General features: G+C 49.8%; 1 protein-coding gene and 1 pseudogene across 8 annotated transcripts in view; both read right to left on the bottom strand.

The window, feature by feature from the left end:
• Positions 1-107: 107 nt before the first annotated feature.
• Positions 108-1,321, bottom strand: LOC101090303 (annotated as a pseudogene).
• Positions 640-15,735, bottom strand: part of ADAP2 (ArfGAP with dual PH domains 2) — a 36,360-nt gene continuing 21,264 nt past the window's right edge. For 3 of the 8 annotated variants that reach the window (XM_023244221.2, XM_023244215.2, XM_023244222.2), the window contains 5 exons: positions 12,765-12,848; positions 9,453-9,515; positions 8,059-8,136; positions 7,183-7,411; positions 5,593-6,006 (listed from right to left, as the gene is read on the bottom strand). In XM_023244221.2, the coding sequence (XP_023099989.2) occupies positions 5,918-6,006; positions 7,183-7,411; positions 8,059-8,136; positions 9,453-9,515; positions 12,765-12,848 (543 nt within the window). In that variant the 3' untranslated portion in view covers positions 5,593-5,917. Of the gene's footprint in view, positions 1,385-2,083; positions 2,316-5,592; positions 6,007-7,182; positions 7,412-8,058; positions 8,137-9,452; positions 9,516-12,764; positions 12,849-15,735 lie in introns of those variants that run through there. The other 5 variants (XM_023244219.2, XM_045044555.1, XM_023244218.2 and 2 more) reach the window with 5 other exon arrangements.

The following is a 15,735-nucleotide window of genomic DNA, read 5'->3' as shown; positions in this document are numbered from 1 at the left end:
GCTCTGTGCTGACAGCTCAGAGCCTGCAGCCTGCTTTGGATTCCGTGTCTCCCATTCTCTGTCCTTCCCTCGCTCGCACTCTCTCTTTCTCTTCTCTCTCTCAAAAATAAACGTTCAAAAAATTTTTTTCATTAAATAAAATCTTTGAGAGAAGCATCCTCTAGCCACCTCTCCTTCTCTTCTCTACGAGACACCTAAGTTTCTTGAAAGAGCAGATTAACCACTGCTCTTCAAACGTCTTCTTGGACACTTCCTAAAAGTTACGTGCAAAAACATGCAATGGTTACCAGAAAAGGGGTAGGGGTGGGTAGTCAGCCCTAGATGTAAAGACCCATGAACAAGGCTCATTTTCTGTCGGAGAGTCTGACATCATTGTTAAATTCAAACAGATGTGCTGATCCACATCACTGTGACACTGGGTTCCAATGTTAAGAAAGATGGGAAAGGACAAGTTCCTGAATTTGTGCATGGACGAAATGGCAGTATGACTGCCATTAACATCTATCAGTGCTTTGCCCTTACTGGATTCCTTCAGGGACAAAGTATATTTTGTCAGGGGAAGAAGTCATTAAATGTACATCATCCTTATTTCCACTCCACTTTATGTGAATTCAAAATATCCAAATATAAGCCCAAGCACCCTATTTTAATGTTTATTTGTTTGTGTATTCATTCATTCCTTCCCTCACTTATTTATTGAGGAATAAACAATTTCATTGGGCTCAGACCAGGAGTCCGTGGGCCTCAAGGACTTCTGTGTATTTGTCGGTCTTCTTCTTCACATTGTTTTTGGCCTGTTTCTGTAGCCTCATGAGATGCTTTTTCTTCCCATAATGGATCTTGGACTTCTTCCTCTTCTCCTCCAGGGTGGCTGTTACAGCCTGGCACTTCCAGCCCACCTCGTGAGCCAGGTGCTCAGGTAAGGAAATGTTTGTGTAGGCTTCAGACCCACAACCTTGAGGGCACCGGGAACCACCATCCCTTTTTTCTTGTCATAGGGTGGCAAGATCCCATCAAACACATTGAGGCGGTCCAGGGAAGCCTGGCCTCCCATGGTCCTGTGGGGCAGCTGGCCTTACACTGTCCTCCAGAAGATGCGGCTGGGCTCTGGGGATGGGCCACGGGATGGGTTGAGGCTCAGCGGCTTGTGGAGGAAAGCCAGGTACTTAATGTTTTTGTAGAAATTGCCAGAAGTGCTGATGCCCTCATAGTGCACCACTACAACCTTCCAGCCCAGCAGCACCTGTTTAGACACAGTGGCTTCCAGGTGGCCCAGGAGATGGCCCCCGCCATTGAGCCCCAGGACCTGCCCCTCCTCCATCTTAAGCAGCCGCCTGGGGAAAACACCCCATTTTTAATGCCAAACTTTGTCACCAACAAAAATCTGCAAAAAAACAAAGGAAGTCGTAAACCCTGACCTCAATGCCTTAAGAAGCCTTCACTGGCACTGTTAAGAGAATGGGGAAAAACTGTTAACAGATTGGGGGAAAATATTTGCACATCCCACGTTTGTCAAAGGACTAGCATCAAGAAAGTATAAAGAACCCCTGGGGTGCCTGGGTGGCTCATTCAGTTGAGCATTCAACTCTTGATTTCAGCTCAGGTCATGATCCCACAGTAGTGGGATCAAGCTCCACCATGGGCTTCATGCTGGGCATGGAGCCTGCTGAGCAATCTTTCTCTCTCTGCCTCTCCCCCACTCACAGGCACGCTCTCTAAATTTAAAAATTAAAACAAAAAAGAATTTTTTTTGCAATTAAATGATGCAATTAAATGATGCAATTAAAATGATGCAATTAAAAAATGAGATATGGGGGTGCCCAGGTGGCTCAGTCAGTTGAGTGTCAGACTTTGGCTCAGATCATGATCTCCCAGTTCATGAGTTCAAGCCTCACACCAGGCTCTCTGCTGTCAGCGCAGACCTGCTTGGGATCCTCTGTCTCCCTTCTCTCTGCCCCTCCCTCTTCCTCTCTCTTTCTGTCTCTCTCTCTCTCTCAAAAATAAAAAAAAATTTTTTTTTGAAAAATGAGACATAGGCACAGTCACTTCTCCAAAGATATAAAGTTGGCAGATAAGCACATGAAAAGATGTTCAGCATCATCAACCGCTAGAGAAATGCAAATGAAAACCATGGAGATAACACTACATATCTACTGAAAACTACTAAAATTAAGAATACTGACAATACCAAGTGCTGAAGATACAGAATGACTGGAACTCTCTGCCTGGTTCTGTGGCACAACAGACCATTGGACTTCTGGGCAGAGTGACTAGAACTCTCATACGTTGCTACCGGAAATGTGAAATGGCCCGCTCTGGAAAACAGTTTGACAGTTTGTTATAAAGGTAAACATACATCCACCACATGACCTGGCAGTTTCACTCCAATATTGTTGTGTGTATCCACAATTCGCTCCTTTTTATTGCTGAGTACTATTCCATTGAGTAAACAAACTGTGGTACGTCCATCCAATGCAATACTACTCAGCAACAATGGGGAAGAATTGTTGATACATGCAATGACTTGGATGAATCTCAGAGACGTTATATGAAAGAAGCCAGTCTCAAAAATCACATATGATGTAAAAAAAATTACATATGAATGATGCCATTTATATGACATCTTCAAAAATATAAATCTGGACTGATGAAGAACAGAGCAGTGATTGCCAGGGGGCAGGGGAAGGGTGTGTCTAGAAAGAGGTACACTAGGGAGTTTTTAAGGTGATGTAACCATTCTTTATTCTGAATGGGGTGGTATGAGGCCATATGTATATATATATATATATATATATATATATATATATATATATACACACACATATATATGTATATATATATATATCAACATTTATAGAACAATACAAAAGAAATGTCAATGTAAAAAAATAAAATGTAAAAAAAAAAAGGCTTGTCACTCTTTCAAATGGTTTCTTAAATTTTTTTTTTTTTTACATTTATTTATTTTTGAGAAACAGAGTGAGACAAAGCGTGAGCAGGGGAGGGGCAGAGAGAGAAGGAGACACAGAATCTGAAGCAGGCTTCAGGCTCTGAGCTGTCAGCATAGAGCCTGACGCGGGGCTCGAACTCATGGAGCCGTGAGATCATGACCTGAGCCGAAGTCGGATGTTCAACCGACTGAGCCACCCAGGCGCCCCCAAATGGTTTCTTTATTTGGCATCCCAGTGATTTTTATGCCTTCAAGCAATGTACTCCAGTAAGGTTTAAGGTGGGTAAGAGGTATGGCTTTCTTTTCTGGACAAGAGAAGGAGGTTTAGGAAAGAAGAGATGGGAAGGAGAGCTGGGGTGCAGGCCCACAATTACACATTACAATGATGCTTGTGATTACTGCAGTGGCTTCCCAATTGGTCTCTCCGCTTCCTACTCCTATGCTACGCTGCTGTGTTGTTTTCCTCAGCTTCAAGTCTGATCATGTGACTTTCCTTCTTAACGGCCAGGTAGCTAGCTGTGTTACTGCCTGTGTATTTCTTCCTCTCTAGACAGAGCTCACCGGTAATTAAAAAAAAAAAAAAAGCAGACCCTTAATATACAACCCAGCAGGTGTTGAAACAGACATTTTCAAGGTGCTTTAGGACCAGAAGAGGGAGCACCCACATCATGTCTGGGCTGTCAGGAAGCCTCAACAAAGACACTCCAATAACTTTGCTAGCCCTCTGGGGGATCCATAGGAAACCCCCACAAAAAGCAGAGAATAAGACGCTCCCAGCCCTCTGGGTCTCCACCAAAATGAAGAGAGAACACTAAGTGTCTTTCTGCACGTCACCTGAAGGACAAAGAATCATAGAGCTGGGACCTCGGTGATCTATTTCTCTAACATTTCAGCCTTTCCAAGTTTCTTTCGGTTCCTCTTTGCCATCTAAGGGCCTTTGAACATTTTCTTCCCTCAGACGAGCGTTTTCCTCACCCTCTTCCCTTTGACTAACCTCTAAATACTTTTAAGGTTTCAACTTAACATCACTTTCTGGAGAGGACGGAGGCCCTCCCCTCCCCCTCCTTAGGGGTAACCCTGTGTTGCATGCTCCCACAGCAGCCTGTATTTTCCTTTCTGGACACGTGTGCCATTGTCCCACCCTGTAGAAGAGTTGCCTTCCAGAAGCCTGTAATCTGTGACAGCAGGTACCATCTGGTTCCTGCCCTGTTCCCAGGGCTTGGCACAGAACCTGGCACCGGGGGGCTGCTCAAAAGTATGTGTTGCTTGCATCGCATTTCAATAGTTAGTACAACTTCCTCACTTGAAAGCGAAAAACCAAGGCACATAGGTAGGAAGGTGAGGTGTCCAACAATCTCAAGTTAGTGGCAAAGCCAGAGCTGGCACGCCGACTGGATGGCTCTCTCTCTGCCCTGGGGTCCAGTGGGGTTCTCCTTGGCTTGCTTCTTTCTTCCCAGGAAGTCTTGTTTTGTTCTGTTTATTAATCTGGGTTTTAATTTCTTCTCAGATGGGCACAAAGATGGGACTTTCCCACGGACATTTTTGATTCATGTAGAAAAAACAGTGCTTTTGAAGAGTGAGAAGTGAATGGTCTCTTTAAAAGTTTCCCCCACTTCTAACTTTTAAGTTTGAACACTTTTGAATCTCTAGAAAGTTTGCACAAAAAGGACAATAGAGACTCGTCTATACTTCACCTGGATTCATCAGCTGCTAACATGTTGCACAGTGGCTCGCTTTCTCTAGCTCTTTCCCTGTATATATATTTCCTATCTTATATATATATATATATATATATATATATATATACACACACATACACACTATATATATACATATATATATGTCTATACTCTATATATACATGTACACATACACTTATTCTTTGCCAAACCATTTCAGAGACAGTTGTAGACTAAAAATTATTACACTTTACCCCTGAACACTTCAGCACGTATCCCTGAAGAACAAGAACAATCTACACAAATACAACATAATTATCAGTTTTACAACACTCTTGGCTAGTATACATCCATGTTCAAACTTCCCCAGTTATCTCCATTATGTCTTTTTTTTATAAATTCTTTTTTTTCAACGTTTATTTATTTATTTTTGGGACAGAGAGAGACAGAGCATGAACGGGGGAGGGGCAGAGAGAGAGGGAGACACAGAATCGGAAACAGGCTCCAGGCTCCGAGCCATCAGCCCAGAGCCTGACGCGGGGCTCGAACTCCCGGACCGCGAGATCGTGACCTGGCCGAAGTCGGACGCCCAACCGACTGCGCCACCCAGGCGCCCCACTCCATTATGTCTTTTATAGCTGCTTTGTAAAAATCCAGGATCCAGGGGAGCCTGGCTGGCTCAGTCAGGAGAGTGTGCGACTCCTGATCTTGGGGTTGTAAGTTTGAACCCCACGTTGGGTGTAGAGATTACTTACAAATAAAAATCTTTAAAAAAATAAATCATAAAAATCCAGGATCCAGTCAAGAATCATGAATTGCATTTTCTTGCCTCCTTAGTCTTTTTAAATCTAGAACCCTTTCCTCACTACTTTATCTTTCATGACACTGACACTTTTGAAGAGTCCAGGCCAGCTGTTTCAGAGAATGTCTCTAATGTGAATTTGTCTGATTAGTTCCTCATGGTTAGATCCAGATTAAACTTTTTTTCTCTTTGAGCAAAAATGCCACTTGCATGACACGGTGGGTGGCTTTCCATTGCGGTGCCTTCATTTCAGATGTCCTGGGCCTTGAGGACATGTGCCAGAGCCCCAAGACCCCCAGGGCTGGGCAGTGGGAAGGCCTGGGGAGCCAACAGGTAAAGGCCAAAGCTTCAGTCTGGGCAGAGTTCATGGCCGGCGATGGCTGTTGCCTACGGGGCCCTCCAGCTGGGCAACCAAGGCCAAGGTGAGAACTTGTCCTTCCCACCACAAGCTCCGGGTGACCGGTGGCCAGCTCCTCAGCTAATGGGTCACCTGCGGCCGTGGCTGCCCTCTGTTGATGCAGCTGCCAGAGGAACAAGAAGAGAGCTGAGCCAATAACCACGGCAATGCAGTCCCACTGGAGAGAAGGGACAGCGAGGGGACAGAGCACAATGACAGTGAACAAGAATGAAAAACCGACCAAAAGGGTGCGAGACAGAGGGGACACACACACCAGAGAAGGAGAGAAAAGCAGAGAGTGAGAGGCACAGAAACTTCGAGACTCAGACACACAGGCCCATGGGGAAAAGGAAGCACCAGCTGACGCCCTTCGCCAACAACTTCCAAGTCCGCTTCTTAGGCTCTCGGTTTTAAGATTTTGGAAAGTGAAGGGGCGCCTGGGTGGCTTAGCCGGTTAAGCGCCAGACTTTGGCTCGGGTCATGAACTCACAGTCCGTGGGTTCGAGCCCCGCATCAGGCTCTGTGCTGACAGCTCAGAGCCTGGAGCCTGCTTCAGGTTCTGTGTCTCCCTTTCTCACTCTCTGCCCCTCCCCTGCTTGTGTGTGCTCTCTGCCTCTGTCTCTGTCTCCCTCTCAAAAATAAAAAATAAACATAAAAAAAAAAAAAAGATTTTGGAAAGTGAAAAGAGTGTGTGTTTTATACTGGTCAGATTCAAAGGGCACAAGGGTTTCTCCTAAGCGCCCGTGTGGGGTCACCCACTCACTCACTCTGTACTTTTCCAAACACAGAAGTTCTCCCTGGTGCCCCCAAACCAGGCCCTGGGCCAGAAGTTTCCTGCCCTAACTCAGAATGTCTTCCCGTTTTTCACAGAGCTGTCAGCCACAAAGAAACCTACTTCTAACACATCTGGGGTGAAGGGGAGGAGGAGAGAAGCAGACAGAAGGGAGGATCCAGAGAAAAGAAGGGTGCTAAAAATAGCCTTCCCTCTGCTGGTAGGGAGGAACCCAAGACTGGGGGCAGGGGCTGCCCAGTGGGTGTGACCTTAGCTAATAATAATAGGCCAGGGTTTTCTCAGGAGGAGAGGGACTGGGAGGGGTGGGGGAGGGTGGACAGAGAGAGAAGCTGCTGGTTCCTGGACACAGCGGTTCTGGGATAGGGCTCCCCACAGAGGAACTTTGCACGGACGGAGAGGGCTTTCTGATAATAATGTGCACTGTCTGTACTTTTCTTTGGCAGGAAGAGAAGAAAATGGGAAAAGCCATGACCTCGGCTTCAGGGCTCACGGCTGAACCCCACGAGGCCCCTTTCTGCCTTTGGCCAAAAGGACCAACCCCAGGCCGTGCGTGTGTCTTACCGAGGAGGTTGAGGGGCGTCAGGGGGCGGGAGAGGACATCCTGAAAGCTCTCCAGCCATTCCCGCTGCTCCTTCTCGCTGGGGCAGGTGAAGACGAACCTCCGCTCAGGGGTGATGATGGTGAGGCCAGCTTTCCAGCGGTTCCCTCGGATGCCCTTGGGCAGGTCTTCATATACATCATACCCCTGCTCGTTGCTCCCAAGAAAGACCTGGCCCTGTTCAAAGGCATCCTGGAAATAGAAGATGTGTGGTCATCAGAGGCCACCCCTGGGGCAGAGAGACACCTGCAGCCCTGCCATCTCCCCAGCTCTATTTTAGAAAGAGGTGTTTTATGTGCATGGCAGGGGTCTCTGCTGGGGATTTCTGTTTGGTGGGACCCAGAATGTGAAAGGGTAAAAAAAAACATAAATCACACATGTGATCTGTTAAAATAATACTTGACATTTATGGACAGCTTATATGCCCCAAGATTTTAAGCAACTCATACAATCCTCATGGCAACCTCTGAGGAAGAAACTGAGGCACAGAGATTTAAGTGCTCTGCCCAAGGCATACCACGAAGTGGCAGGGCTGAAAGTTCTAAAGCCCACAGTCCTAACCACTAGCCTCCTGGTGACAAGACAAGTGAGCACTGGAAACTGGAGGATGAGAAATGACCTGTTTAGCTGCATTGGCAGCATTTAGGATACACGACTTCCGGCAAGGCAAGAGAGAATAGCTCCACGCCCGGGAGATGACTTGGAGGCAAGCAAAGGTGGAGGTGTGTCCCTCGCTAGGCTTCTCCGGCCCTGTAGCTTCCCCCACGGTCCCCGGCTAGTACTGACCCCTCCTCTGCTTGGGGGTGCATTGGAGAGGGGCCGCCGGCAGTGGCTCTTACCAGTGGGTTCTTGTAATAGAGCAGCCTCCGCTCCTGGGGATCCAGGGCAAACCACCTTTTCTTGAAAGGTTCTCTCTGCTGCAAAAGAGGGAACCTCATACCAGGGTCAGCCGAGTGGGGGGAGCAAAGAGGTCAGAGAGCCGGCCTGGGCTACACCTCGGGAGCTGGCCAGTCCCCTCCCCCTCAGACACCCCAGGGCTCCTCCCTGAAGGCTCTGCCCACCCTCTCACCCCCTGCCAGCTGCGCCCCGTGCCTCTGGGTGCTGCTGTGGGTAGGAAGAGGCGCCCTCCTCCTTCTCAGGTTGTGGACAAGAAGTCTCAGAAAAAGGAAGCTGGGGAAATCAGAAGTAGTCACTGCTCAGCAATGCTGAAAGCGCTGGCCTTGGCGGAATTGCAACCGAGGTCAGGGGAAAGAAAGCCCCCGGCAAGAATCACCGCGGACTGGCTGTGCCATTGGCTGGTGAAGGCAGAAAACACAATGTGCAACCCTTCCAGTCCTTGTTAAGCTGCCCAGGGGCTTTCTTTCACACCGATTGCCTAACCCCTTCCACCGCAGTCTTGACAACCATCTGGTCAACATAGTACACCTTTAAAAAATCAAAAAGCATTGAGTTGCTGCTGCTTTGGGAGTTTGTTTTGTTTTGTTTTGTTTTGTTTTGTTTTGTTTTAGGGGGCTCCCTCTGCTTTCCCTTCTCCTCCTCCCTTCCCCTCTTCCTCCCCTTCCAACCACCAGGACCCTCACCAGCCAGACTCCTGGCTTGGAGCCTCACCTTCTCAGCACCCAGGCAGGGGCTTAGATACCCTCACCACAGGCCTCCAAGGGAGGTCCAGGAGCGGCCAGGCTTCCCTGCCTTCACAGATGAGTGCAGATGAGCAACACTGGGGGTTGGGGCAGGTTCAGTGAAAGAGCAGGGGCTGAGTTGGAGGGAGGGGGTGTGTGCTGGGGAGGGGTGTGTCCCTGTGTGTGCAGAGGTGTGTTTTCTCAGACCAATCACGAGCCCCTGTCTCACTTGGACGGACGGTCCCGGTAGGTCCCCAGAACCAAGCACACGAGGGTTCTGGCAAGTGCAAAAGCTGTCCCCCAAAGAGTCCCTTTTCAGCTCTGCTCTCCCAGGAGTCGGCTCAATTAGACGGAGCCAAGGAGAAAGAAGCCGCCGGTGATGCTGATAAAGGAGGGGATGCCCACGGGTCGGGAGATGCGCCAGCACGATGCTGGACCACATACCAGCTCACCAGTCTCCTCTTGGTCTTTGGCCCCAAGAACTCACAAACACTGGGTTACTTCCCTTCCTCTTCCCAGCCCCCTAGGTCCCCACTTTCCTACTTCCCAAATCCTGCCCTACTGCCTACTGGAACCAGGGCCCTGTGAGTCCCACAGAGAGCGGTGAAATGTACCTTTGGGCCCGTCTTTTCCATGAAGCCTTGTTTGAGGTAGTTCCTGGTGATGAGGGGCACGAGCTGGGGGAAGAGAGACATACACTGAACCCCTGACTCACATGCCAGGGGCTCAAGGCTCCCCAACAAAGGGGAAGTTTGGAATGGGGAAGGATGTGTGCTCGTGGTTCACGGGGCTATATTTGGAACGTGGGATGGGTGCAATATTAACATTTCACCAGAGGCAGACGACAGCATCTCAGATGTTTGCAGAGCTTACCGGCAGAGCCGAATCTTGGTTTAAGGACTTAGTCTAAGGATTCCTTCAGTATCCCCAAGAGGTAGACATCGGCGAGGCTCTGAGGAGACCCTCCCGGTGTCATCAGGGGGCATATTCTGAGGGTCTACTCTGTGTCAGGCTCTGGGTGCCCTTCTCAACCACCGAGTGAGGTGGGTTTTTTTTTTTTAATTTTGTAAATGTTTTATTTATTTTGAGAGACAGAGTACGAGCAGGGGAGGGACAGAGAGAGACACACACACAGGAGCAGGCTCCAGGCTCTAAGCTGTCAGCCCAGAGCCCGACGCGGGGCTCGAACTCATGAACCGCGAGATCATGGCCTGAGCCGAAGTCGGAGGCTTAACCAACTGAGCCACCCAGGCGCCCCGCGAGGTGGATATTTTTATCTTCGCTGGACATCTGAACACACCAGGCCCCAGAGACGTGGTTGGGGATTTTCCCTGAGTCAGGCTGCTGGTAGGACAGAAAGCTGGGATTCACACCTAGGGCTGCCAGACGCTAGACAGACACTCGTGGTTCTCCCGCCACTTCACCATGACACTGAGCATAAACATGCCAGAGCCCTCTGGCCAGGCCCCCGGCCAAGACCTGGTCCTTACTGGGGATTCTAACGCAGGCGCACAGGAGACGGTAGCAGAGTAGGCAAGCAGAGAAAGTTCTGGACTAGGAGCAGGGGGACCTGGGATCTAGCCGCAGTTCTGACCTTGACAAGGTGTATGACCTTGGGAAGACCTTATCCCTCTCTGGGCCCATGTCCCCTGAGTAATAAGGAGACTGGATTGTGTGATCTCCAGGAGCCCTTCCGGCTTGCCAACCTATGCTCAGAGAGGTTTCCAGGAATTAACGCTGGCCCCCTATACCCTAGGGGGTCAAACTGGCAACCCTAGAGCTTCCAAAGACAGCCCAGGCTTCCGAGGGCAGAGGGGGTTCTCCAGAGCTCCAGAGCCCAGGACGGGACAAAGGGGAAATAAAGTCTGGGAAGTCTGAAAGGAAGAAAACTGTGAAGAAAATACACTCTCCTTTCCCTAAAATACATTCTGCAGGCCTTAGTTCCTTCATTTGGAAAAGAGAGTCCCAAGCTGCTTAATAGTCTGAACCTGAGCCAGGGCAAGGCTGGGCTAGGCCTAGGGAGACAACCAGAAGAAGGCAGATGGCATGGATGGAGTGCTGCTTGCTGCACCTCAGAAGCCTTGGCTCACTCGATTCTCACAACAGCCCTGGAAAGTAGGCGCTGTCCCCATGGTGACAGAGGAGCAACCCGAGGCTCAGAGAGGTGAGGTGATGTGTCCCAGGTAACACATCAGCTTCTCTGACTTCAGAGGCCACACGTTTCTTAGTCTAGAACCACGTTCCGCACTGGAACTCTCAGCTGTCTGACCTCTGCATCCCTAAGCTTGAGGCAGGTCCAGGCAGTTGTCCAGAACCTCACACATACCTGGGCACAGCAGGAGTTAAGGCAGCAGAGAGATGGGGGGGGGGGGGGGGGGGGGAGGGGGGAGGCGGTGGAGATCAACAGTGGGTGAGGGGAGGCAAGAGGACATTGAGGAGTTGGCCAAAGACCAATTTCCTCTGCAGGGGTCAGCAAAGTTGGAGAGTCAGCCCAATGACTCAGGCTGAGAGTCTGCACTTTGTCCTCCAAGATCTCCAGTCAGCAGGCAGCACCCACAACGCCTTCCTCACAGAGCGTGCATTCACCCATGCTGGGTGCTGACTCTGCAGACCCGGAAGGTCTTGACCCTTGGCTGGAATCGCTCCTAGGGAGTTGTGATCTCGGTGCATCACCAAGCCTGGAGTGGACACCCATTTCCAAAACTTAGCTCCCTGAAAACTGTGGAATTAAGGAGAATTTAAGCTTTCAAGGAGGGTCTAACAGTTTGGAATAAGAAAATACCGGGTTGGGGGGGGGCACCTGGGTGGCTAAGTTGGTCGTGCCTCCGACTCTTGATTTCGGCTCAGGTCACGATCTCATTATTTGTGAGTTCGAGTCCCACATCAGGCTCTGTGCTGACAGCGCAGAGCCTGCTTGGGATTTTCTCTCTCTCCCTCTCTCTCTTTGTCTCTCTCTGTCTCTCTCTGTCTCTCTCCGTCTCTCTCTCTCTCTCTCTCAAAAAAAAAAAAAAAGTTCCAGGATTAATATGGCATCTCCATCCCCATCATTTACAAAATCCTCTAAGAGCAGGGCCTAAAGCAGACACCAGCCCATAGCACCTCAGAGCTGGAAGGAACCCTGAACATGACCCAGACCAACCACCGTCTTACAGATGTGGGAACCGATACTTGGAGAAGTGCCACAACCAGCAGCTGTCAGAGCGAGTTAGTGACAGGGCATCCTTGAGAACCCAAGCCTCCTGGCTCGAGGCAGCATCCTCTGCCCCACACACCTGAGAGATGCAGACAGATACCCTACATGTCTGAGGACAACCAAAATGAAGTTCTCAGGGTCACCGTTACCTTGGCCGCAGAAGGAAGACTGTTCCTGTCAGAACTGTAATGGAGAAGATCCCATCACCTTCCCGGGACCAGAACACAAAAGGGCAAAGGGAGGACACTCGAATGGGAAGAGCACCTTTGGGTATTCACTTGACCTTCTTGGGACTCAGTTTCTCATCAATAAAATGGGAATGATTACCCCATCTCACTGGCTGCTACAAGGGATTACTGGATATGAGGGAATACAAGATAAAAGGGGCTGAAAAGCACTTTGAAAGCAGCACATGAAGGATCATTTGCACATTTCAGTGGGAGGAGGGGTCAGAAAGAGATGCCCCAATCCCAAGCCCCTTGACACTAGGGACAGTGGCTATGCATCCCTAAGAGAGAGTCTCACCTGCATTTTGGAGGCTGCCTTGCCATGTGTGAGGCCAAACCCCCTGAAGAAAGAGTCTTTGGTTTCCCTCTGAGGTATCCACCCCCAAATCTCAAGGTCCTGTCCACAAACAAAGCTAGTCTAGCCTCTGAGTATTTTGGGGGTCAGCAGACAAGGAAAAGAGGTGGCAGAGTAGAGACTCAGAGGCTGGGGTCCACATTTAGCTCACCTCAGACTCTGGGAGCTCAGGAAAGGCCGTTTTTAGGTACTGCAGACGGGCTGCACGGAGGGCATTGAACCAGTCCACTATCTCCTGCGGAGAAAAATGAGGACATCAGCCTGTGAGATGGAGTGGGGGAGGGGGGCTGAGTCCACTGGCAGGAAGCCGGCTGGGTCTTCAGGTTCAGCACATGCACACACCCTCAGTTCTGCTCAGCGGCCAGTGCGCTGATCACAGAGCCCAGACGCTCCCCCCCCCAGCAGGTGGGAACCCTCTGACTTGGAGACCTCCAGAGCCCGGGGAGGAGGAAGGTGAACTGCACTAGAGTTCTGCAATGGCTTAATATGCATAAGAATCACCTGAGGGTCTCTTTAAAGTGCAGATTTGGGGGCGCCTGGGTGGCGCAGTCGGTTGGGCGTCCGACTTCAGCCAGGTCACAATCTCGCGGTCTGTGAGTTCGAGCCCCACGTCAGGCTCTGGGCTGATGGCTCGGAGCCTGGAGCCTGTTTCCGATTCTGTGTCTCCCTCTCTCTCTGCCCCTCCCCCGTGCATGCTCTGTCTCTCTCTGTCCCAAAAATAAATAAAAACGTTGAAAAAAAAATTTTTTTAAAAATAATAAATAAATAAAGTGCAGATTTGGATCCAGTGGGTTTAGGGGGTGGGTGGGGCCTGAGATCCTGCATTCCTAACAAGCTTTCTGGTGATGTGATGCTGGCCAGTGGGACACAATTGGAGGAGCAAGTGTCCTCAGATGTCGAAGATCGGCTCCCAAGTGGGGGCAGGTGCACCTGGGGATTCTCCTCCGGTAGAAATGCTCATGTAACTTGGGCCCAAGCCGGCTTGGACTTGTATCACACTGGGGGAATGCATCCTCGAGTGTGGGCCACCATCGTCACTCACCTGGTGAACCACCTGTTAGCAGGCTCTGCCTTGGCTTTGCTGCTTTGCAATGGGTACCCCCCCCCCCCCGCCCACAACAGCCAGAGTGATTTTTTTTTTTCAGAGCAATTTTCTCATTGACAATGCAACCGTGTCTAGCTTAGAGCCCTCTCTGCCACCCTCAGGAGAAAAATCTAAGTATGACTACTTTGCCCTCTGAGCTCTCTCCATACAAAACCATTTGCAACCCTCCCAATCATGTTGTTCGTCCTCGCACATTCTGCCCGGCCCACCCCTCCTCCCTCCCCCCACACAGAGCTTCAACTCATCCCCAAGTTTAGTTTAGTTGTTGTAATGGGTTTCTGCCCAGTCCAAGCCCTGCTTCTGTGAGAACCACCCCACCCATTCTCACCCACTCACCGCTCACCCACAATTGCAGCCACATTTGCAGCTAAGAGCCTCCCCTTCTTGGCCACAGCAACTGGGCCAGGGCTGGGCCAAGGTAGAGGCTAAATTGGGCTTACCAGGTTCCTTCTCCCAAGAATTTGGAATGGGGGAGCCGAAAGATTGTTCAAATAGCTGCAGTGCTACACCTTGATGTAATACAGTGATTGAGAAATTCATTTGACTATGGTTTCCCAGGAATGCAACATAATTACCATTTCTCTCTTGCCAGCCAAGCACACTGGCCTAGTATTCCAGAGTTCAGAGCTCTCTTGGCCTGGGAATTAATAAACTTCTCAGCTCCCAGACACCAAAGGAATGGGGCCATTCCAGAAAAGACTCACCCAGACCTTCACTTTGGTCACTAACTGGAGACCACGGGGCCAAATCCAACCTGCATACGTGTTTGTTTGGTTCCTGAAGTTATGTTTGTTTCAATCCTCTATATAGGTTTTCCTGCTTTATAGCCTTCTAGCCATCTTCACTTTTTTTTTTTTAAGTTTATTTGTTTATTTTGAGACAAAGAGTGAGTGTGCGAGCAGGGGAGGGGCAGCGAGAGAGGGAGAGAGAGAGAATCCCAAGCAGGCTCCATGCTGTCAGCACAGAGCCTGACGAGGGGCTCCATCTCACAAACCATGAGATCATGACCTGAGCTGAAATCAAGACTTGGATGCTTAATGGACTGAGCCACCCAGGTGCCCCATCCACTTCACTTTTCAACTACCTTCCTGGCTCCTGCAGGCATGAGTTTGCAGCTTCTATTTATGCCTCTCTAACAGAGAGGCTGGGGCACTGAAGGGAAGAGAATGGCCAGACCCAAGCTTTCAGATGCTCTACAACTGGGCAAATGGGAGGGGCCAGAAACTGTAAGTATCAGAGACCTTGGGCACCTCAGCAAAAGCCCTCGTATAGTGATTGGCACAGAGGGGTGGCCCCGGGCATCCATTGTGGACACAGGGCAACAGCAGAGAGCCCACCATGGACCAAGAACCAGGGCTCTCCTCCATGTCTCCCAGTCCCAAGATTCTGGTAAAACCAAGGAAGGAAGTCAAGAAAGAGGGTTGATATTAGATTTCTTGCCACTTTGGGGAATGGGGGGGTCCTTGAATTTAAATGTTTATTTATTTATTTTATTTTTTATTTTTTATTTTTTTTTTTGAGCGAGAGAGAGTGCAAGCAGGCAAGGGGTAGAGGGCAAGGGGGAGACAGAGGATCAGAAGCCAGCCCCATGTTGTCAGCACAGAGCCTAGTGAGGCGCTGGAACTCATGAACTGGGAGATCATGACCTGAGCTAAAGTAGGACACTCGGGGTGCCTGGGTGGCTCGGTCGGTTAAGCGTCCAACTTCGGCTCAGGTCATGATCTCACGGCCCGTGAGTTCGAGCCCCGCGTCGGGCTCTGTGCTGACCGCTCAGAGCCTGCAGCCTGTTTCAGATTCTGTGTCTCCCTCTCTCTCTGCCCCTCCCCTGTTCATGCTCTGTCTCTCTCTGTCTCAAAAGTAAATAAACGTTAAAATAAATAAATAAAAATAAAGTAGGACACTCAACCAACTGAACCAGCCAGGTGCCCCTGGGGGTCCTTGAATTTAGAGAAATAAATAAGTACTATACTTGCACCTCAGGTGTCATAGAACAATGTGCTCCTGTTAAGAGGGCTCA

Source organism: Felis catus, chromosome E1, assembly GCF_018350175.1.
Source record: "Felis catus isolate Fca126 chromosome E1, F.catus_Fca126_mat1.0, whole genome shotgun sequence".
In the NCBI taxonomy this organism is placed as follows: Eukaryota; Metazoa; Chordata; class Mammalia; order Carnivora; family Felidae; genus Felis; species Felis catus.
This window is presented reverse-complemented; position numbering and strand designations above follow the sequence as displayed.